The sequence below is a fragment of the Pseudomassariella vexata genome (genome assembly GCF_002105095.1).
Source record: "Pseudomassariella vexata strain CBS 129021 chromosome Unknown BCR38scaffold_13, whole genome shotgun sequence".
In the NCBI taxonomy this organism is placed as follows: Eukaryota; Fungi; Ascomycota; class Sordariomycetes; order Amphisphaeriales; family Pseudomassariaceae; genus Pseudomassariella; species Pseudomassariella vexata.
The window spans coordinates 1155773-1177344 of NW_024467968.1; the positions used below are offsets into that span (position 1 = coordinate 1155773).

A 21572-nucleotide genomic window follows, 5' to 3' on the forward strand; every position below is an offset into this window, starting at 1 on the left:
ATCATGTGAATTGGAGTGGAAGTAGCGATGAACTTCGTTTGTTGCTCCATAATTGAACGTCTCCAGATTCCTCGCACAGATTGAAACGGATTGGCACTGCCATTACTATCTCACACTGGTTACATTGGTTACTATGAACATTCCCATCCCCCGAGGCCAACAGGTGGGAGTACACCGGTCCCGGTATTCTGTGTCACCAATCCAAAATGATAGCAAGAACTGCGCGAAACAAAGAGAGTAGCGATGAATAACGCACGTTTGGTCGGGTTTCCCGAGTGAGTCTCCCAGCGTACTTCAATGGATTTTATCGGCTCCGGGCAGGCCAGAACATTGAAGCCGACGTTTGATCCGGAGCTTCGGCTACCCCACCTTATCTTCCCCGGGGTTGCACTCAGCCATCGTGTCATCTAGGTTAGAAGCTTGAGCCGGGATCACCGACTCATCTAAAGCCAACGTCGGTCGGGTTTCCATTCTCCCGATCGGGAGCCTCGACTGTATTACCATCCAGAAGTAACCGGAAACCAGGCAGCACCGATGGCGGCAACCAAGATCAACGTGAACGTGCTTAAGCAGCACAGTAATGAAGACGATGGCTGGGTCGCCATTAACGGCGCGATATGGGACGTATCCGGCTTCGCATCCCAGCACCCCGGCGGCGAGGACATCATCAAAGAGTATCTCGGCCGCGACGCGAGCCAAGTATACAATGCCATCCACGGCCCGGGTTTACTTGCTAGTCAACTCGGCCTAGACAAGAAAATCGGCGACTTCGACGATGACACCTTGACCGCCACCAAGCCTGTTGACGAGGCAGCTGCAGCATCGGCTGTCAAGGCGATGCGGCCGTTAGAGATGATACTGAACATGCACGACTTCGAAGAAGTCGCCTCGCAAACCCTTCCCGAGGCTGCGTGGGCTCAGATCTCCGGCGCCACGGACGATTGCTTCACCAAGGCTGCAAACGGCGAGTATTACCGTCGGCTGTTACTCCGTCCCCGCATCCTGGAGGATGTGAGCCGTTGTGATATGAGTACCGAAATATTCGGTGTCAAGTTCGATTTGCCCATCTTCAACGCTCCCTTTGCCTCGGCCAAGTTAGTCCATCCCGAGGGCGAGCTGGCTCTGGCTCGGGGATTGGCGGCTATGGGGACCACCATGATGATACCGACACTGTCCTCATTCTCAGTAGATGAAATCGTCTCTGAGCTGCCACCTGCACATCCGTTTTTCTTCCAGCTGTACGTTTACAGCGACCGTAACCGCACTGAAGCGCTGCTTAGACAGGTCGTGGAGCTTAAAGCCACCGCCATCATGTTGACGGTCGACCTGCCCGTGATGTCGAAACGAGAATCCATCCAGCGATATAAGGCTAAAGTCGCTGCTTCCAAACCCCCCAAGACGGGTTCCGCCGAGACACTCGCGCGCGGTTCTAATGGGGCCATTACATGCACCTTCCAGTGGAGCGACATACAATGGCTGAAAGACTTGACGAGACTTCCCATCGTCCTCAAAGGGATCCAGTGTGCCGCAGATGCGAAGAAGGCGCTTGACTATGGCTGCGGAGGAATCTACCTTTCCAACCACGGAGGCCGGGCCCTCGATACGGCCCCGCCATGTATCTTGACTCTGATGGAGATTCAGGCGGATTGCCCCGAAGTTCTTGAAAAGATGGAGGTCTTCATCGATGGGGGGATTCGCCGGGGTACCGATATCCTCAAGGCGATTTGCCTCGGGGCCAGTGCCGTCTGTCTTGGGCGGCCGTTCTTTTATGCCGCGACTTATGGCGATGAAGGGGTGAAGCACGCAGTAGACAGTAAGTTAAGCCCCGAGACTTCTGATAGCGAAACATTTGGCTGATATTGGTTAGTTTTGAGTGACGAGTTGCGCGTAGCGATGCAACTCTCGGGTATCACATCTCTTAGTCAAGCGCATCCTGGTTTGGTGAACACGACGGCTCTCGACCCCTATGTTCACCGCGGACAGAATCATCCTTGGGCCAGGAAGATTGTCCGAAGCAGGCTATAACCGTCGACTAGCACTTGATTGTGGGATATGAAACCAGCTTCCTACTGGTCTTGAGGTTGTTCGCATCAATGGAACATGCAACACCGACAGAATGAGCACCCCCCATCATACAACCCTTTTGATGAAGCTTTTACATGGTAAGCCAGAGCCAGCCACTTCAGAACCAAGCTTCATACCCAATTAGGCCACTCGACTCTTGAGTTTGGAGTTCGTTTGGCTGTCGCCTGAGTTGGAAAAATAACGCGACAAGAAATGTATTATATTTCCGCGTGGACGAAGGGATTGCTCCAGGCTTTAATGTGCGATGGATCCGCAGCACGATGCAACTAACGTCGGCACTGTATCAAATTTCCGTGAATTTTGGTTGAAGAGCTTTTGCATGGTCTTGGTTGAGTTGCTACTTACGTTAAAATATGCAATGAATGCACTGTACTTACACTTATATTTGGTCAAGGGTTTGAAAGTCGCCAAAACGGCGTTTCTTGTAACCAAGCTGTTGGGGCGTGAGATTTGCGTAGCGCCATGTATGAGCGTTGAAGCTTGCGCTGTCAACTACAGCTAGAGCTTCAGCCGCCGTTCACGAACATAACTTTGGCGTGCCACTTCGTACGAAAATAGCTGACCGTGAGCATGGCATTTTGTCGAAGAACAACCACAACGACTCTCGCTGAAATCTTCCGACTTGGAGACGGTCCTAGCAATGGCACTGGAACAAACATGCAAGGCCACCCGAGGTGGTGCCAAACTCACTTCAACACTGTTGCTCCACCTAACCAATCAGTAGCCGATCGCGGAACAGATGGGCTTGGGGGGTAACAGGTGAGATTAGTCCCCAAAAGGAATAGTGCACATTACTCCAACCTGTTCGGAGCTCCCAACGTTTCCATTCAAAAAAAACTGCAGCTGCGAATTGGCTTTCTGCGAGACCTGGTCGAATCCTTGGACGAAAATATCCCGCCAGCAGAGGGCAATTCCAAAAAGATCTCCCGCCATATACCCCGATTCCTTCAATTGGAATCTTTTTTCCATCCTCCTCTTCCTCCTGCGCATCGACGTTCCTTTCATCATCCCCCTCAGTCCGTCTCTGTCGCCCAGCATGTTCAGCGCCGTTCTCCGCCGGCGCGTCGTTCAATCGACGGCCAGATTGTCCCAGGTCCAACTGGCACGATGGTACGCCTCGTTCCCCCCCACACAGTCATCAAGATGCCGGCGCTGTCGCCGACGATGACGTCTGGAGGTATCGGTGCTTGGCAAAAGAAGGCGGGAGACGCGATCGCACCGGGCGATGTCTTGGTCGAGATTGAGACAGATAAGGCGCAAATGGACTTCGAATTTCAGGAAGATGGTGTGATCGCCAAGATCCTGAGAGATGCCGGCGAGAAGGACGTCCCCGTTGGTAACGTACGTCCTCACAACTGCCATTGATGTGCCACAAAGCTCCAGCGCCGCTCCCGTATTGAATTTCCCTCATGCTGACGTCCCTCCAGCCAATCGCTGTTCTCGTTGAGGAAGGTACCGACGTGTCAGCTTTCGAGTCCTTCACCCTGAACGACGCCGGCGACGCTGCCCCACCAAAGGACGAGAAATCGTCTTCTGAGTCCAAGTCCGAATCCGCACCCGAGGACACCCCCGCACCGAAAGTTGAGCAATATGTTTCCGACGGAAAGAAACTCCAGAGTGCTCTCGAGCGTGAGCCCAATATTAGCGCAGCTGCCAAGAGCTTGGCCATCGAGAAGGGAATCCCCGTGTCTGGACTTAAGGGCACTGGCCTCGGTGGCAAGATCACCGAGGAAGATGTCAAGAAGGCTGTTTCCGGCTCCGGATCTTCTGGAAGCACTTCTGCCGCTGCCGTTTCTTCGTACGAGGATATCCCGCTTACGAACATGCGCAAGACCATCGCCAAGCGCCTGCAAGAGTCCACCCAGAACAACCCCCACTTCTTCGTCACCAGCCAGCTCTCCGTCTCCAAGCTCCTGAAGCTTCGCCAGGCCCTCAACAGCTCCGGCGAGGGCAAGTACAAGCTGTCCGTCAACGACTTCCTGATCAAGGCCATCGCTGTTGCTTGCCAGAAGGTGCCCGCCGCCAACGCCTCGTGGCAGGGTGATTTCATCCGCCAGTTCAAAAACGTCGACGTCTCTGTCGCTGTCGCCACCCCTAACGGTCTGATTACCCCTATTGTCACTGGTGCCGAGTCTCGCGGTCTGCAGTCCATCTCCGCCAAGGTCAAGGAACTGGCCAAGCTTGCCCGTGATGGCAAGCTCAAGCCCGAGCAGTACCAGGGCGGAACCATCTCCATCTCCAACATGGGCATGAACGACTCAGTCGACAGCTTCACCGCTGTCATCAACCCCCCTCAAGCCGCCATCCTCGCCGTCGGTACCACCAAGAAGGTCGCCATCCCGGTTGAAACGGCCGAGGGCACCACCATCGAATGGGACGACCAGATCAAGGTCACGGCTTCGTTCGACCACAAGGTCGTCGACGGTGCGGTCGGTGCTGAGTGGGTCAAGGCCCTGAAGAAGGTGGTTGAGAACCCCTTGGATTTCCTGCTATAAAGCATAAGCGCTCTGCTATAACGAACCAAGACGACGCATCTGAGCTGGGCAGTTTGGCGGATGTATTATTCCAGTTTCGTAACCCGTGGTATAATTCGGCGTAATTCATGGCATGATCAGGGCGTCACTGTAGTATAGCTAGACTAAATGACGCATATGGACTTTTCAAACCTTAACTATGGAAAGGCTGGAATTGGTGCTGATACGATGCCTTGAGTCGATCGAATGCGGGACTTTGATATGTCGATGATGGGATGTCTCAGGTTGATCAAATCGGGGTCTCATACATTACAGGCTTTCTCAACTCAGATTCACAGCAATATGCGCCCAATCTAGGAACAATAGCTATACAACTTGGCTTTACCCTACAGGTGTATGTATATGGCTATACATTGAAACGAGTCCACGTGTGCCTATATTTCTTATTTTGTGAACTACGTCACACATGTAGGCTCCCTAGATGGAACTAGTAGGTAATATAAATTTTCGGTCGTGGCAATACTATTCTAGGGCTCTGTTGCACGATTTCACCAGAACCAACGTGGATTGGATCTTGTCGAATAGTTCTCTTCTAGTGACGCTTCATGTCAACTAGTACGCATCTGATAAGCACAGAATGTGTTGGTGAAACATTCTGCTTTTCTTCAAACACCTACAGGGATGAGTTCAGCTAGGCTTGTGATCTGTCATTTTCAGTTTCGGGCCGGCGCTTGCAAGCGCAAACCGAGTGCGTGTTGCCAACACTCCTCCCTCATTGTACACAACTGCGCGGAACCCTGATCCCAAATGCTGGCTCTCGTGGCAGTTGGTGTGTAGCATGTCTCACCATGTACTCCACATAGCACATGTCACTCACAACGTATGTCGTATAACCCTCTTGGATCCCCTAGACTTCCAGACAAAGCCGTTTAACTGCGATTCTATCTCTTTCTTTGCGGATATTGGCCATGAATTGTTAATCAGCTGGTAGTCATGATATGGATCAACGGCAGACTCGATGAATCATCTTACTAACGCGCTAGTAGCACGTCCTGTAATGTTACTCAAATACTTGAAACCACTATAGTCTGTGAATGGTGACTGGATAAGCGTGTCTTAGATCGATCTTCGTTACCAGATTAAAAACAACAGAGCCCCGGTTCGCTGGAAATATGCCCGTGTATCAATAGTGGAATTCGCTATTTAATCCGTCCGTTCGGAAGCTTTCTGGTTGTGGTTGCGCTGCGTGCGGTACGCGTTGATGTCCAGCCTGTGGAAGGGGGTGGGGGATGGAGCTGTCCAAGTCCGGATATATGATCACCAGACTGCATCCGATGAGGAACTACCTGATGAGCATGAAAGATGGGCTCATCCACCCAAGCCTTGTCAAAAGACTACGATATAACCACGATATTCGTAATCGATGATATTGTTCCAGTATGAATTTTATATACGGAGGTTAATTGGGCCGGGATGACAATGAAGAAGTCGAGTTCTGTTTCTCCTTTTCCAGAGGAAGAGTGTTCCTGTGTCAATGGGCTGCACTACGGCTGAGACTGACAAAGACGAAGTGGATGTCCAGTCTACGACGGCCAACGGCTCTTTCATGGATGGTTGGTGGGAATAAAATTCTAAAGAATTATTTTTCCACTGCATCGACAGAGAAGGGAAAGGCTAGTCGTAGGGCAACCTCTCAGACTTGATGTAATAGTTGTGCCAATCTTGTCGTCATCGATGGTTCCGTGTCAGAGAACGTATTGGCTCCGTGGCTCAGCGCGGCCTCCTTTCTGATCCTTAGACATGCCGGCGGCGAACAGCTGTTGATAGCAGCTCGGACATCATCTGATGTGCTGCCTAGTGACAAATGGCAAAACACGGAAACACAAGCAGGGATCACGGCTTATACGACATGCCGAGGGAAGTTGGGATGAAGGAAGAACATGGACGAGGTACTGCCCTCATCCTCTCTCTCAGACTTTTTGGCCCTCGTGAATACCACATGAACATCCTTTTATTGGCCTTGATCCGTATAGCCGACTGCGGATCTGCCTCAGGCTCGCGGATGACCAAAGCGCCACCTCTGAGCATCAGCGACAGGACATGCTCCGCCACAAGATAGGCCACCACTGAGACCAGCGTCAAAGCAGCCGGTTTGTCTTTGTGCAGCGCAATGCACCACTGTGTGGGCACATTCGTGACATTCGTGGAGGAGTAACTAGTGCTAGACAGAGCGAGCGTCGCCTAACTTATATCCGCGTTCGTCTCGGCACACAACTGGAAAAAGCCCAGGCCGCCTGCACCCAGGTGCTGAAGCAACTATTTCATCATTATCATTTTGCGGGGTGTAGCATCCCTAGGCACGAGGGAGAGATTCAGGGGCGACACTTTGCAAAGTTTTAGACCCCTCCCGCCATGAGCTTGGGCAATTTCCACAAGCTGCAGTGTCTCTCCGGCTGGCCTGGCTGTCGTGAAAACGTCCAGTCGCCTCGAATTATACCGCTGGCTTTTCTCCACGTCTGGAAACAACCTTCTGATGAGCTGTTTCTCTCCGTTCCGGAATACCTGCGGCTCTGCCGTCGTCGATGATGTTTGTGCCCTAACTATTTAAGAACCATGTTTCTCAGCAGTCTCGTGACTATTTCTTCCTAAATGGCACCCCCATACGCCATGGCGTTGAGGTCGAATCTCTAGACGCCCAAATTATTCCTTCTTCACCATGTGGGAAAGGCCTGTCGTCATGTAACTGAAGGGGTTGATGTCTCTCGATCCGCTCGTTGCCCAGATCAATGTACCAGCGGTGGACTACGGTGTCTTTACCGCAGAAAACTTGTGAGCCATTAGGTTTTCTAGGTAAGGCCCATCTAGGTCGACGAAGGATAGCTCAGTAACGACCCCTGAACAGCATGCAGCAGCCTTGGCCATGTTGGAGGACACGAAATCCTTCTGTGTTGGATAATTATTTAACCTTGAAGCGGTGCGCAGTGAAAAAACACAACTGTCTGCACATAGATGACGTGGTTCCTCCAATAACAGCCAGCGCATCGGTCCGCACAGCCGGGTAACGCCCCTTTGCAGCGAACGGTCCGCGCAGCAACATGATTTTGAAATCCACCGCGTGAGAAATGAACAAATTTGCAGGCAGCAAGGAGCTAATATTCGGCGTCATGGTATCGATGCCGACGAACCCCGTCTTCTTAAGTGTGACATCCCACCGACTGACCCAAAGGCCTCCCCGTCTCAGAATAAACCACCATCCGGGCAGCGTACCAACCGTCATATCCGTCAAGAGAAGATTGGTAGGCGTGAGCTCGCACACGAGGATAAACAGGTCTGGGTTCAGCAGCCGGCGGATGTTGGGCAGGGCCGCTTGCCCGTTGAACGATGCGTGTAGTACGCTCATAGCGACTAAAACATCGTACACGCCCTTATCGAACCCCTGTCCCGCGATCTACTTCTCCCTATTGAACGTCTTGAAGGCCATACGGCTGGATTTCTTGCCAAACGCCTCCTCATTCGGGAGGAAGAAGCCGCTCGAGATATGAGTAAACGCGTACGATGCACATACACCGTCAAGAGCCCGTCAACCCGAAGACGTAGTTGCCGCCGTGCTGACCCCAATGTCAAGGTTGGCTGACCCTGCCTATTAACTTGGACCGAGGAATCGCTGAATATTGTCTCCACACTAGCAGCGTCGTCTTCAAGTACAATATCACGCGGGATCTCCAAATGCATCAGCCTGACCAGACTGATAACGGCACCAGTGCCAAAGCAACAGCTTTCATGGCCTCAACCGCCATGCTCACGCACCCATAGCGGGAATGTCGTCTGGCCCTGTAATGTAGGGTCTTTGAATCAGGCCATCTCGCTCGGCTGCGGGATATTCCGTCACTGTATCTCGCCCGGCGTGCTCGCCTCGGCACAGGGTATGCTCAAGACCGAGTTGCGCGCGTGTATGGCTTTGCGGTACTTGAAGTGGTTGACAGGCCGATTGCTGGTCCAATAGTTGTGGTGTTGCTCAAGGGCCATGGGTGTAGGTCGCTAAGGACTCGGCTCCCTTTTTTGCTTTTGGCTGGAGCTGGACAGGAGGGCTTCTACGTCGGAGAACTGAACGCTGTTGGAACCGACACGTGTTCAGATCAACCCAACTGCGACACTGAGTGGTTTGATGTACAATATAAATTGACGTTTAGTAACCATCCTAGATCACTCAAATACCAATATCTGTACATCTCAACAATACCTCAAAATGGTAACTCCATTAGTATGAAACAAGGGGATTGATCACAAGTAGCATGGTTATCTGGCATAGTCAATTCTGCGCTATTGGGTAACTGAGATTATCCTGTGGGATAGTCATGAATCAAAACGAAGGTCTACCTAACGCCGAGCCTTGTCTCAATGCTAATCATGCATTGTCGGGGGTATCATAATCACCTCATACTTCACGTCACACCACCTTGTCTATAAAGGAAGTCAACTTCTCAACCACTTCGGATTCAGCATCTGGATCCTCGGAAGGAAAGCCCAGAAGCGCATCCCTTAATATGTTGTCATTTGCATCGTGCACCAATTTCTTTATGGTCTCGGTCTTGAAATCAGCGTCAGGCGTCTGGCAATGAACAGCAACCAGAGACTTGAAAAAATCGATGAGGATGAGGTGCATGAGTTCGTCTGTCTTGTCCACCATATGAAGTGCCGCGAACTGGAGTAGACCGTAATTTCCATCGACCTGCGCACAACGCCGATTCAGGTCGTCGAACTTGGTTGCGCACAGCCGGGGTAGGTTCAACTCGGACATTCGAGGTAAGACGCGAAGTAGGCGGCCTTGGGCGAGGCATCGTTGTCTCTCTGGAAGCCCTCCAACCCGTGTCGTCAGCGACAGTAACAAAACGTATATAGAGGGATCTGTGAATATCCTGCGCCACAGGAAGCCCTGGCCTTGCGGTTCCCGTTGTGCAACTGTCAAGAGTCCGTTGGCGTCTGGTAATGGCACGTCGCAATCGATTTCCAGCAAACCCAGCAGAGTTCTGTTTCCCATTTCGCCCACGCTAACATCAGGGCAATCCAGCCACCTCTCCACGAAGCTGGACACGACGTCCTTCATCGAGCCCAGAATAGTGGCTTCGCTGGGGGATTGAGCTTTCTCGAGGATGGCCATGCCAAGGATAACGGCGGACGGCCAGGGGGATCGCAGAGCTTGAATTATGGCTTCTTGGGTGGTCATGGTAATAATCTGGCTGAAGGTGAGAGGCCGAAGTAGCTTCATAGTCAATTCGCAGAGGACGGTCGGCTCAGCGGAGAACACCTGAAGAATCGCGGTGATCTTGGGTAGCAGCCGGGGTATCAAAGGGACCGTATTGGCATCTAATCCATATTAGTACATAATAAGCAAACGAGCCCAAACACCATGCCTACCGGATAGCTGAAGGCCCACGTCGTCAAACAACTTCTCGTTCAGAGGCAGACTTGTGTTTGCCAGGACCGCATCGAGATGGCTCTCCAGCTCGTCGACACCGGCGACGGGGACGGTGTCAGACATTTTGATGGCGATTCTCGACATACAAATAATGTAATTGAACGATATGGGAATGGATGCGGACAAAGTATGTTTGACTTCGAGAAGTCGAACTTGTTTGTCGAATCCAAGTTCCCTGCCGAATGCTAGTGGTAGCTGTGTTCACTTGAAGAAACCTAGTGAAAATGAGAAAGCTCAAGGTAAGGCTGTGCCACAAGCATAAATAGAGTCTGTATGAAGAAATTGTTTCACTAAAGCCTCAAGAATCGAGTGCTAACCTAGCCAGCTCTTCCTTACGCTGGCTGCTCAGACCAAGATACTGGCAGTTCCGGGTCCACGTACCTGCGACTGCCTTGAAGTTGCATTGAGAATGGCGGGGTGATTGGAGCTTGTCAGATCAACAGGGAAGCCCCACCTTTGCCCGCAGGTCCACTTAAAAGTTCGAGTCAAATCTCCCATCGCAAGTGCCTGCTTCAATTCACTCAGTTCACTGCTCATGACACCTTTAACTTGCCATCGGGTATTGACTCCACGTAACTAACGCACAATGTCTGGACGAGGTGGTGGTAGAGGTGGCGCAAGAGGTGGCAGAGGTGGTGCCCGCAAAGGACCTCCTGGTCTGCCATGGGAAATCGACCCCTCGGTGCAAGTTCCCGATCGACCTCAGGAAACCTACCCAAAAACACACAACCCTCCTCCTGCCTCCAAGCACCCTCTTACCGCATCCGAATCGCGCTCCGTACGCTACTTCGTCAAAGTCCGCCGCGACTTCCACAACTCCCCCCTCTACACGCACAAGTACCTAGCGCCCGACTCGACCGCATCCGCCCACCTCTCCGACCCAGTGTCGCGTTCATACGGCCAGGAACAGATCAATGCGAAATACGGCGTTAAAAGTAAGGCCGCCGTTGATCCATTCACTGCTGTGCCTACATACAGTCACCAGTTCGTCGAAGAGAGCCGAACACTGCCTGATGTGACTGCACGACCACTACCCTACATAAAGGAATTCTTCCCCCCGGAGCTATGGGGCACGATTGACGGGCACGATGGACCCAAGACCAAGGCTGCCGCCACGGCCAGAAAGGGCGTCAAACGGAAGTCTATCGCGGTCGAAGAGGATCCGTTGGCTGACTCGGACGATGAAATCTTTGCGATGATGCGCAAGCCCGAGACTGAGGCGCAGCGCCGCCGGCGGATTGAGGAAGCTGCCGAAGGGGGTGGCGACAACGAGGACGTCGAAGGCGATGTTGATGTGGACGAGGAGGAACACGAAGTCACGGAGGACGATGACTACGAGGATGACGAAGATGGTGGCGACTACAACGCTGAGCAATACTTCGATAACGGCGTTGATGGCGGCGATGACGACGATGGGGATGGCGGCGGCGAAGTCGAGTTTTAGTGGCTGTGAATAGAGCCTACCCCGGCGGTTCTCACCGGCATTATTAGTGCATAGCTCCGAACCATGCTAGGGCTTGTTCGAGATATTCTGTTATGTCCCGCGATAGCCTGGGATCGGTGCGAAAGGAATGGAGGAGTATGAGTTGACTGCATAGGGACGGCGTTTTGGAAAATACGAAGTGTGATAGGTCTTTGTTCTACATCTTTACTCTCCCCTGGGAAGGTTGGCGCTGGACCAGCGGGAGAGGAGGGTGCCGCCTAGATATCCTGAAACGCCGGTTAAGAGGATGTTGTGGGACATTGTTAGCGGTCGATAAACCTTTGCAGATGGTTGGATCGAGGGTCAGGCAGGTGTGGTCGGAATGGATTCCTCGAGACTTTGATCCGACATAGAATAGCTGCCAAGATGACATCTTGATTTTTATGAACCTGAGAATTTCAGATATGTATGATAAGATCGAGCCGCAAATGCCGTAGCAATACGGCCAATTTCCAATGGACATCGAGTTGCAGCTTGGTAGGGCAGAGGATTAGTAACCCAGCCAACCAGAGCCAATGAGGGACATTGATTTCCCCCAAACTGACAAATCATCTCCCGCCGGTATAACGTGTTGTTGTCTGCTGCTTCATCTCGAGGAATCAACCCCTGGTACGCGGCTCAATGTTTGCCCTGCCGTCTGCGAACGCATGTTCCACCCCTGAATAGTCGGCTTCTGCCCCTTTCACTACGGGCGGCGTAAAATCAGGCATGCCCAGTTGTGAATGCTTGTGGACGGCACTCAGACATACAATTAAGCAAATCGAACTCCGTGTCCACATCAATCCTTGCGTTGAATATTCATCTTCGGATCTCATCACGATATTGTAGCCGTCATGGTCAATATTGGTATCATAACCTATGTAAGTGTGTACAAATATCGAAGACACAAGCAGAACCCCACGCCACCCTCGCTCTGGCAAACTATAACCTAGACGCAGTCATCACTTACTTATAAGACGAAGTCGTCACAAATATCGCATCAACAATAAACACCTCCGCCACCACATTGTAGTCATGAAGTCGCAAACCCAGCTTATTCACTCTTCGTGTTCACCAAAAGCCCCTCTCATCTTGTCGGGGGACCACCTAAATCAGCTCCTGGCTCGCGGCCTTCTTCCCGTTTTCCTCAAGACTCTTTCCCAGCCCCTCAATAAGCTTCGTTAGCTTCTCGACTTCCCTCCTCAGCTCCCTAACCTCAACCGTAGCCGTATCATCCTCGACATTACTCTTGCTCTCAGCCACCATCTTGGACCAACCATCGCTCTCGAAATCCATCTCCTCTGCCATCTGTTCCCACTCCTCGACGGTATCGTCGTCCTCCTCGCCTCGTTTGCGGTTACTCCTAATTCCCCTCGCAGTGTGAACCTCGAAAAACGCCGCCGCCACCAAAAGAGGTGAGTAGATGGTCCCCATGACGATGTCATTGAGACGCTCGTACATGTGCTTGGGCAACCACCACTCGAAAGGAATGATAAGGCAAAATAGTTCGATCAAGTTGAACGGGGCGATGAAAACGTTCTCATCTGGTGCTCTCACGAATTGCATCGTTTTCTGCGCGAATAGACCCAAGAACTCGTCGTCCGCGTTCTCGTAGATGTCTTCGTAGGCGCTGTTGTAAAGCGCGATAAGGATATTAAGGAGCACAATCATGATGACAAACGTGAAGACGTAGTACAAGATGATGCCAAACGGCGGGCTGAATCTCTCAAAACCACTGAAGTCAGGGGATTGCATGACTGCGTTCGCCATGGCCTGCAGAATGAAGGCGGTATCATCAGCAGCCATGTCATCAGCATAGTCCATCCCGATGAAAGCCTGGAGAAAGCCAACGATCATGACGAAGAGCAAAGCGAAGAAGATGACGCTTTCCTTCATCATGACCTTGACTACCACGAGCATGGCCCCGAAGAAGCGGAAACTGTCGAGGTAGAGGAGCAGTCGTGCCCAGAATAGAGGAGCTGTGAATGCGAGGAAATTGTAGCTGAGCTCATTGAATTTTCGGCGATCGCCCGACTCATCCCAGGGATGGCTGAAGGCAATAAAGCGCATTACCAGAGACACTACCAGCATTGAGTATAAAAGCGCGTTGAAAGCATTCCAGAACCCAATAATGTGGTAGCCTGCCTTCCAGAACTTGGTCAACTCGTCGCATATGAAACCGAAGGTGAATATGTAGAGGAGAGCTTCAACAGCGTCCAGGTCGCCATCTGGGTTGATGGTGTTAATTGCGCCGGTGTACAACGCCAGGTATATAAGGGAGATGAGAAGCTGGGCGGCGTTCTGGTACATGGGCGCTCGCATCCGGTCTGGGTCGAGGTGGTTCCAGAACGAGGTGTTATCGCGGTCTCTGTAATCAATGAAGCTGGCCGGATCGTTTTCATCTTGGACTAGCCATCCTTTCCAGAGATAGGTCACGCACTTTTGGTAACCGGAAGAGCCGATGACGTTCAAAGCGTGTAGGTCGACGGCCTTCTCGATAACATTGACGGGCGGGGTGGCCTCGCCATCGACCATGATGGAGTATCGCTTGAGCAAAACCGAATGCAGAAGATAGCCTATGTCTTCCTCAGATTCAATACTATACTAGGTTAGCAGGTGCTCAGAAGGGCCGCCGACCCCGCGCTTACATCTGCTTGGCAATGACCTCGCAGGCAGTCGCCCGGAGTGCGTGAAGCTCTGCATCCCAAAGCTCGATCACGGCTTGGTGCTTAAACCAACGCTTGGTGACCAGCAGACAGAACACCACACATGCTTGATGGTCCGGCCCGCCCGCCTCCTTTGCAGCCTTGACAACTTTCTTGGTGATGATCTTGCTATGCGGGCGGACAATCTGTGCCTCCTCGAGCTCGCAGGGGACAGCCTCTTCAATCAAGTATCGCAGTCGGAGGGCAACTTTGGTGACTTCGGGGGCAGGAATGGCAGACTCGATGTTCTGCTCGCGATATCTTGGGAGGACTTGATAGCGGGTGGTAGCCCTTATGTTAGCCCCAAGTACTCGAGTGTTGACGTTGACATGGTGAGAAGAACAAGACAGGGCAATTGCTAGAGCGACGAATGATGGGGTCGAGTTCAAATGCAGTGTACTCACGTCGGCGGCGGGACTCATGAATATGGTAGTCATGATCGTGGGAGGGATGTTGGTCCCAGCCTAGAAGCCGGCTGAAGCTGAATCGACCTCTCGCCATGTTGATCCAGGTTGTCTGCAGTTACAATGGCCGACAATTTTGCATGGGAGCTTTGACCGGAAGACACGGATGGAGAAACGAGGAGATTGGCAGCCTCAATTCGCAGTTGAAGTCACAGAAGCCGAAAGCAAAGCGAGAGGAACGTATGTATAGATCAATTGCGACTTGGTGAGTTGGTTTTCTACCAAACAATGCTCGAACGGCCTCTGCCCAGATAGTTGCTGGCGCTAGCTAGCCAGCCAGCTTTCGGGCGTCAACCTGTTTTCGCGTGCGGTTCTCCGCAATTGGACACAAATGAAAGGCTAACTGGCGGTTTACCAGCTTCCAAGTCCCAAGTGCACGGGCGACGACGTCATCAAAGTCAATTCAACCAACAGCAACGTGGCGAGCTCTTGGGGCTTCCAGGATATGGGAGCTTGTCCGCATGTGATCTCAATTGCAGACGGGATGCATGTGTGTTGCTACCCCCTTAACAGTTTTTTGCTGGGCCACCACTCTATTGCAATACTCCACCATCAGGTTTCTGATGATCCCCAAGCGCACCCCAAGCGCAACGCATTTGGGTCCGACATCGAGATGTATTTTCTCAGTTCCGTTGGTCCTTTCATTCTGTCACACAACATCTGCCAACCTCGGGACAAATGTCTCAAGACATTTTCATGCAGTTGACGAGACGTGCTTGCAGCAGATGGGAAGGTACGGCCAAGTACAGGGCTACAAAACCCCGCCTCAAACCAGAAATAACCATCAGAGAAAGAGAAAAGAAAACATCCTTTTTTGGCCTTCACATAAATCTGCAGCTTCATATTTTCATTTGCCATGCTTCGCAAGCTTGTTGTTGCCGATAGGCTCGTTAACGGCACATCTGACATGGATCAACCTCCGCGTTAGTTGAATGCAACTAAATCCGCAGCTACCGCACAACCAGGAATCAGGTTGAGTCCTGGATGAATTGACTTCGGGGTGAAGAATATTAGAGGTCATACTAAGAAAATATGCAGCTGGTCGAATTTGGACTGGAGTTCGTAGCTTCAGAGTAGGTACGGAAGCTTTCTTTCAATATTTTCTTGTGGCTGTCGAGCAGCATGCGGCTTTCCGTCTAATGGTTTCTACGTTCGACGTCGTGACGGTAAAACTACCGTACAGATCTCGTAGGTCTTGATGACGGACCTCTCGCCCTGGAACGGCGGCAACATACAGATCGTACCGTGTCTGTCGCACGTGTGAGCCGGCAGATCTAATAACGGAATCGGAGATCGTTCAACCTGACATTTGATTTTGAAAAGAGGCTGTTGTCGCCAGAGATTGGCGCAGGTAAGACGGCCGCCGTGTGCTTGCACTCATTTACCAAGCTGTAGGCCGCATGTTGAACGACCTGACAAGTTTTCATCAAAAACTGTATGTGCTGTGATACCGCTAGCTAATCTCATGAGCTCACATACATTGTTGGTAGGGTGTAGCGGCTCTAGTCTCAAGCGGAGATGCATCCTACTATAGTAAGGTCGTTCCTGGGCCATCCCAGTGGAGTGCTAGAAATGTGGGTATTAACTCATAAGGCTGTACAACAGCGCGGTCTGTCCACCAAAATAATCAAATTCCCGCCAGGGACTGATTGAGGGGGTACGAAAATTGCCAAATTGTTGTTCTCATCTTGCACATAGTAAGCGCCGGGACATGCACAGAGGCTGCCGTCCGGTATCGCTAATCCAAAAATTCCCATCAGTTGATGGCCGCAACATGTCACTGTCGTAAAATGTGACACGGCAAGATCCTATTGATCAAATGATGCAACTCCGTATTTCAGCCTTAGCGGTGAGATATAGGACGGTTGCCTACAAGGCGAATGACACGGTTGCCTTAATCCAACCTCAACGTCTGACAGAGGCACCAAGTCGAGGAAAAGCCCCGATTACAGACGGATTTGCGAGCGGCGCAGCATGACTAGAACGAATAAGAAAGAAGCCGATCCAAATCCACGAAACCTGCCAGCGTTGCTCGACATGCGTTCTTGGATCGTTTGGGGGTCAAAAGGATGTCGGACTGCCAGTCATATCCCGCCCATTCCAGATGTCCACGTTGTGGGGCATTATCGATAACGTACACCTGGCTCTGATGCAGTCGCTAAATGGATCAGCCAAGGCAGCTACGACCGCTAGACGATCCGCGGGCAAGGCGGGCAACGGGCAAGCAGGGCCGTTGGCCGAAAGGTGGAAACGGGTTGGGGTTGAGTTGGAGACACCGACATGGGGTAATTTCTTGAATCCAAACACGACTTCAACTTCAGCTATCAAATTTTTTGATGTGGCCTCGCTCTGTCTCCTTCTGGCCCGTAATATTCTCGTACTATTTCTTTGAACGTGATTCGGGAATCTTCACTATGCCGGTCTCCATACAGGCCAGAGGCAAGAGAGCTGTGGTGTTCCCACTTGAGAGACACACAGCTTCAGAGACACATGCAGGCGCTCACGTAGCGTTGCGTCGTCCCCACCGGCGACCGCATGTATCCTGGATGTGCTTGCTGTATGCAACATATCACATCCTGGGGAGGCCCTAGTCGCTCGCCTAGCTGCCTGTGCTAGCTGCCTGCGTATGGCTGAACGCCTGGCTTCATGCAGTCAGTTTTCCATCAGCGGGACGATCCCGCCTTTTCTACTTCAAGCCTACTTACCTAGTACTCGAGCTGCGAACCAACCCATCTAGCCCTCCATAACAAGCCAGCTGTCTTCGTTCTTGTATATTTCGTCTTTTGGTCGTCTAAAGCTTTAATGAGCTTCCTCGTCAAAGCCTCATCCTCTCCCCAAGCCTACGGTCATAGGGTTCCCAGGGTATATCTACCACTTCTTGAAGACCAACGGGTCATTTTGTTGTAGGAACTTGGAAATCCATGAGTAATATATCCCATTTCATAGCATCTCACTGCCTTTTCTTGTCTTCGCTGGGGCTATGCCAGGCCGATCATGCCATTACAGCCAAAGTTGGCTGCGGGGTCACAGCAAGGCTGTCAGCCGAAATCGTGAGATGTATTTTGTGAGTGAACACCTTCAAAATTGCGCTTTCATTGATATTACACCTTTGATCAAACATTATGCAGCCAGGTTTGCGAGAGCTGTTGTTTTCCGAACGGTTTCGCGCAAATGTAGACCGTGCTTGCCTCCCCCTTCTCAGCAAGTTTGCACGAATCCTTCGGAAGCTCAACGCGCCATTGATACGCATATTGTTGCCACTTCAGTAGAATTCACATCTGTATTCTTTGTACGCTTGCTAATTGGAGGCAGAAACGAACCAGTCACCGTTGTACATAAGACTGACTGGCGTTCCCAAACCCCCCGCCTTTCGCCCCTCGCCTGATCTCAACCCAAGCCTTCAATCTCACAGCCCGTCCATCTCCCTAAGCTGACAACAATCCCACGCCGTGTTTCAGCCAACATGGCGTCCAGCATCGACATGAAGCTTGAATCGCAGGAGGTGACGGGTGTCCGCGAAGGTAGCATTGCCACCAACACGGACGAAGCCAAAGCGCCCACTCCTGAAGCCACACCTTCTTCCACGACCGTTGCCGACAAGAAGTCTGGGAAGTCAAAGGATGGCAAGAAGAAGGTATCTTGTGGTAAGAAACACGGCAAGATGAAGTCCAAAAAGGGCAAGAAGCCGACCCCGACCGAGGACTCGTCCAGTGAGAGTGACGAGGACGATCAGATAGCCCTATCTGAGGACTCGAGCGACTCCGACTCGGCATCTGAACAGGACGTCAAGAAAAAGCGTGTGCTAAAAAAGCGACAACATACTCAAAAAACCAAGAAGAAGGCCAAGTCGGCAAAGAGGCTCAAGAAGCAATCCAAGGCTCAGGAGACGTCCTCGGGTTCCGACAGCGATGATTCCGATGGCCGTACCGAGGAAGATTCGGACTCGGATGTTACTCGCCAGAATCAAGCGAATGCCGGCCAGCAGCAAATCCAGCAGCTTCAGGTACAGATACAACAACTTCAACGAAAACTCGGTGGCGTTGTTCTGAGCCTGAACCATGGCACTGCTTCGCTCAACAACGGTCTCAATACTGGTCTCGGGTCCAGTGGCAGCCTCAACTCAGCGGTTTACGACCGAATCCTCTTGGAACAGGGTCATGCCGGACTTGGGCGCGGTCCGGGTAGAGCCCGCAGAGCACCCGGTCAACCTGCTGCCTTGGGCCTTGGCACAAGAAGCAACAGTTCTCTTGACAGCGAGAACCTTCTCGGCGACAGTGAACGCATCGCGTCTAAAAAAGTGCACGGCGGCAAACGTCCCCAGCGATTGGAATTCAAGCGCGTTGACCAAGTGTGGGACTCAAAAATCCACAACTATAAGCTGCAAGACACAGCTGAGAATGCTTCGGATTCCAAGTACGACGAGTATCTATTCCACGTTCGGCGCACATTTGACTGGGAGGGCAAGTATAAGGCTACTATCATTGACATCAAGAGCAAGCAGCTTCGTGAAGCCCTCCAAGACGTTATGGGCAACATCAAAGGAGTCAGCTTAGTCGAGGAGACACCTAAACTCGACCCCAACATGCTATTCCTGTACTTGGAGGATCTTCGAGAGCACATGCAAAACCTCAAGGATCTCGAGCCTGATGCTAAGACGAAGAAAGAGCGCAAGAAGGTCCAGAAGTGGATTGATGAGAAGCGACGCCACCTGAAAATCTTGGTCAGGTACCTAGACAAGGACTACGCTCAGATCAAGAAGAGCCTGTACCCTCTTCTCGAGAACGGACTAATCACCTTTGATCTGTCTTGGGCTCTGTGGAAGCCGAACACTCTGGCCTACACGACTACATACGGTTCTCTTGACGAGCCACGTGTGTTCAAGGTAGAAGTGGCAGAGAAGCATTACAGCATCGTTAAGGGCGACTTTTACTACATCGAGGGCAAGTATTTTGAGTTTGACGGGAAGCAATTCGGTTACGGGAGCATTTCCGAGGAGATAGGTGACTTCCGTGGCGCGCGCAAGATTTCCAGCCTGAACTGCTACCCGCTAAAGTACCACAAGAATGAGTCGCAACTTCGGCAGGACCTTATCGAGCGTGGCAAGAAGTTTGTCAATCTGGGGGGCGTGAACTACAAGAGCCATCAGGGAATGGCGTACTACAAGAAGAAGAAGACCGTGATCAAGGTCAACATCAATGGCCGCATCATGGTGGATCCCAGCATACACCGCCGTAACAATCCCAATTACCCCATCTCCCTCGTCCGGCCTAAGGATCACGATTTACTGAGTGACGACGAGGACAGCGACGAGGAGGGCGGCTGTTGCGGGTGTGAATCTGAAGACGATGCGGGTGACAGGGATAAGGGGCTGCTCGACGATGACGAGGAGGATAACGTCAAATACGTCACCAAGGTCTACCGCGATAAGAATGGCGATGTCCACATGGTCAAAGTGCCCAGGGATGCGGCTGAGGGAGACGTGCCCAAGGAGAAGCTCGACAAGGTGGCCAGCAAGGCCCAGAAGGAGAACAGCGAGGACAAGGACGACGCCGAGTCCAAACCCACTTTTACCGATGAGGAGTACCTCATTGCTTCGCCGGTTGTTCTTGGATTCGCTTTCGCCGAGAAGTTGTGGCTTGAATTTACCGTGTCCGGAGTCAAGGAGATTTCATGGAATGAGCATGCGTACGAGTCGTTGGTACTCGAGACCAAGATGAAGAATATTGTCAAGGTGAGTTGTGAACCTGAGACATACCAGGAAAGCTACTGACGTATAATTCAGGCTCTCGTCGAGTCCCACAAGTATCATGCCGCCGAAAGCATTGACGATGTGATCCAAGGCAAGGGTAAAGGCCTGGTCGCTGTCCTTCACGGGCCCCCCGGTACTGGCAAGACCCTCACGGCGGAGGGCATCAGCGAATTGCTCAAATGTCCGCTGTACATGGTTTCGGCTGGCGACTTAGGCACCGATTCACGCTACCTTGAGGCCGAGCTTCAAAAGATCCTCGATATTTGCCATGCGTGGGGCGCAATCCTTCTCCTGGACGAGGCCGACGTCTTCCTCGAGAAACGCAACATGCACGACATCCACCGCAACGCCTTGGTCAGCATCTTCCTGCGCCAACTCGAGTACTTCCAGGGTATTCTCTTCCTGACCACCAACCGCGTCGAGGTATGCATCCACCCCTCATCCACCAGCATTCATGCCCAATGACTGAGTACTAACACACATCACCCACAGACCTTTGACGACGCCTTCCAGTCCCGTATCCACATCGCCCTCCGCTACGACGAGCTCGATACCAAAGCCAAGAAGGCCATCTTCAAGATATTCATCGAGCGGGTCCGCGTGCTCGAGCAAATCGACCTCATGCCGTTTACGGAAGAAGACTACAATACGTTGGCGCGCCACAACCTCAATGGACGCCAGATCAAGAACACGATCCGCACCGCGCAGGCTCTTGCCGTCAACAAGGGTGAGCCGCTTAGCATGCGGCATATCCGCGAGGTCCTCGATGTCGCTATCAGTTTTGAGCGTGATCTCAAGGGTGGTACGGGGTATCAGGATGCTATGAGGAGTTATTTCTAGGCCGCCATTTGCCCTGGAGAAAACTCGGAAACGGAAAAACGGCTTATACTGACTGCTACGAACCCTCGATTCGCGCTCTTGGCAATCTAGTTAGTATTGGTTCGATTGAAGTTAACAATAAGCTGGCTGCGGCATTTATCCCCCTTGGCAATGTCCACGCATGCTAGCACACCCAGTTGACGTTCGCCGAGATAGATTAGGAACATGTGTAAGATGTGATACCGGTTTCCTTTCTCTGTCATTTCCCCTACCCTGGCCAGATGAGCCTCAGCGAAATTGGTCTAAGGAGGTATTCACTTCAATTTGGATGTGTGCGA

The 21572-nt window shown here is 51.9% G+C and overlaps 7 protein-coding genes across 7 annotated transcripts; 4 read left to right on the top strand and 3 right to left on the bottom strand.

The window, feature by feature from the left end:
• Window positions 1-534: 534 nt before the first annotated feature.
• Window positions 535-2025, top strand: BCR38DRAFT_351137 (L-lactate dehydrogenase; the record flags this gene model as incomplete). The annotated part of the gene is made up of 2 exons (XM_040856623.1): window positions 535-1813; window positions 1868-2025. 2 exons carry the CDS (start codon window positions 535-537, stop codon window positions 2023-2025), a joined length of 1437 nt encoding a protein of 478 aa, XP_040712338.1.
• An 869-nt stretch (window positions 2026-2894) lies between these two features.
• Window positions 2895-5076, top strand: BCR38DRAFT_445461 (pyruvate dehydrogenase dihydrolipoamide acetyltransferase). Its single transcript, XM_040861015.1, has 3 exons — window positions 2895-3178; window positions 3229-3426; window positions 3513-5076. Exons 1-3 carry the CDS (start codon window positions 3122-3124, stop codon window positions 4578-4580), a joined length of 1323 nt encoding a protein of 440 aa, XP_040712339.1. The 5' UTR covers window positions 2895-3121; the 3' UTR covers window positions 4581-5076.
• A 2439-nt stretch (window positions 5077-7515) lies between these two features.
• On the bottom strand, window positions 7516-7959 carry BCR38DRAFT_488785 (uncharacterized protein; the record flags this gene model as incomplete). The annotated part of the gene is made up of 1 exon (XM_040864320.1): window positions 7516-7959. One exon carries the CDS (start codon window positions 7957-7959, stop codon window positions 7516-7518), a length of 444 nt encoding a protein of 147 aa, XP_040712340.1.
• A 1047-nt stretch (window positions 7960-9006) lies between these two features.
• On the bottom strand, window positions 9007-10098 carry BCR38DRAFT_350946 (uncharacterized protein; the record flags this gene model as incomplete). Its single annotated transcript, XM_040856613.1, has 2 exons — window positions 9007-9923; window positions 9975-10098. 2 exons carry the CDS (start codon window positions 10096-10098, stop codon window positions 9007-9009), a joined length of 1041 nt encoding a protein of 346 aa, XP_040712341.1.
• A 523-nt stretch (window positions 10099-10621) lies between these two features.
• Window positions 10622-11479, top strand: BCR38DRAFT_412761 (DNA-directed RNA polymerase III, subunit Rpc31; the record flags this gene model as incomplete). The annotated part of the gene is made up of 1 exon (XM_040858738.1): window positions 10622-11479. The coding sequence occupies one exon, from the start codon at window positions 10622-10624 to the stop codon at window positions 11477-11479; it is 858 nt and encodes a 285-aa protein (XP_040712342.1).
• An 817-nt stretch (window positions 11480-12296) lies between these two features.
• On the bottom strand, window positions 12297-15152 carry BCR38DRAFT_399142 (uncharacterized protein). Its single transcript, XM_040857705.1, has 3 exons — window positions 14607-15152; window positions 14146-14473; window positions 12297-14096 (listed from the first exon to the last, which is right to left on the bottom strand). Exons 1-3 carry the CDS (start codon window positions 14701-14703, stop codon window positions 12605-12607), a joined length of 1917 nt encoding a protein of 638 aa, XP_040712343.1. The 5' UTR covers window positions 14704-15152; the 3' UTR covers window positions 12297-12604.
• Window positions 15153-18023: 2871 nt separating this feature from the next.
• On the top strand, window positions 18024-21335 carry BCR38DRAFT_62956 (uncharacterized protein). The gene is made up of 3 exons (XM_040865524.1): window positions 18024-20397; window positions 20449-20838; window positions 20908-21335. Exons 1-3 carry the CDS (start codon window positions 18130-18132, stop codon window positions 21253-21255), a joined length of 3006 nt encoding a protein of 1001 aa, XP_040712344.1. The 5' UTR covers window positions 18024-18129; the 3' UTR covers window positions 21256-21335.
• The last annotated feature ends 237 nt before the right edge of the window (window positions 21336-21572 follow it).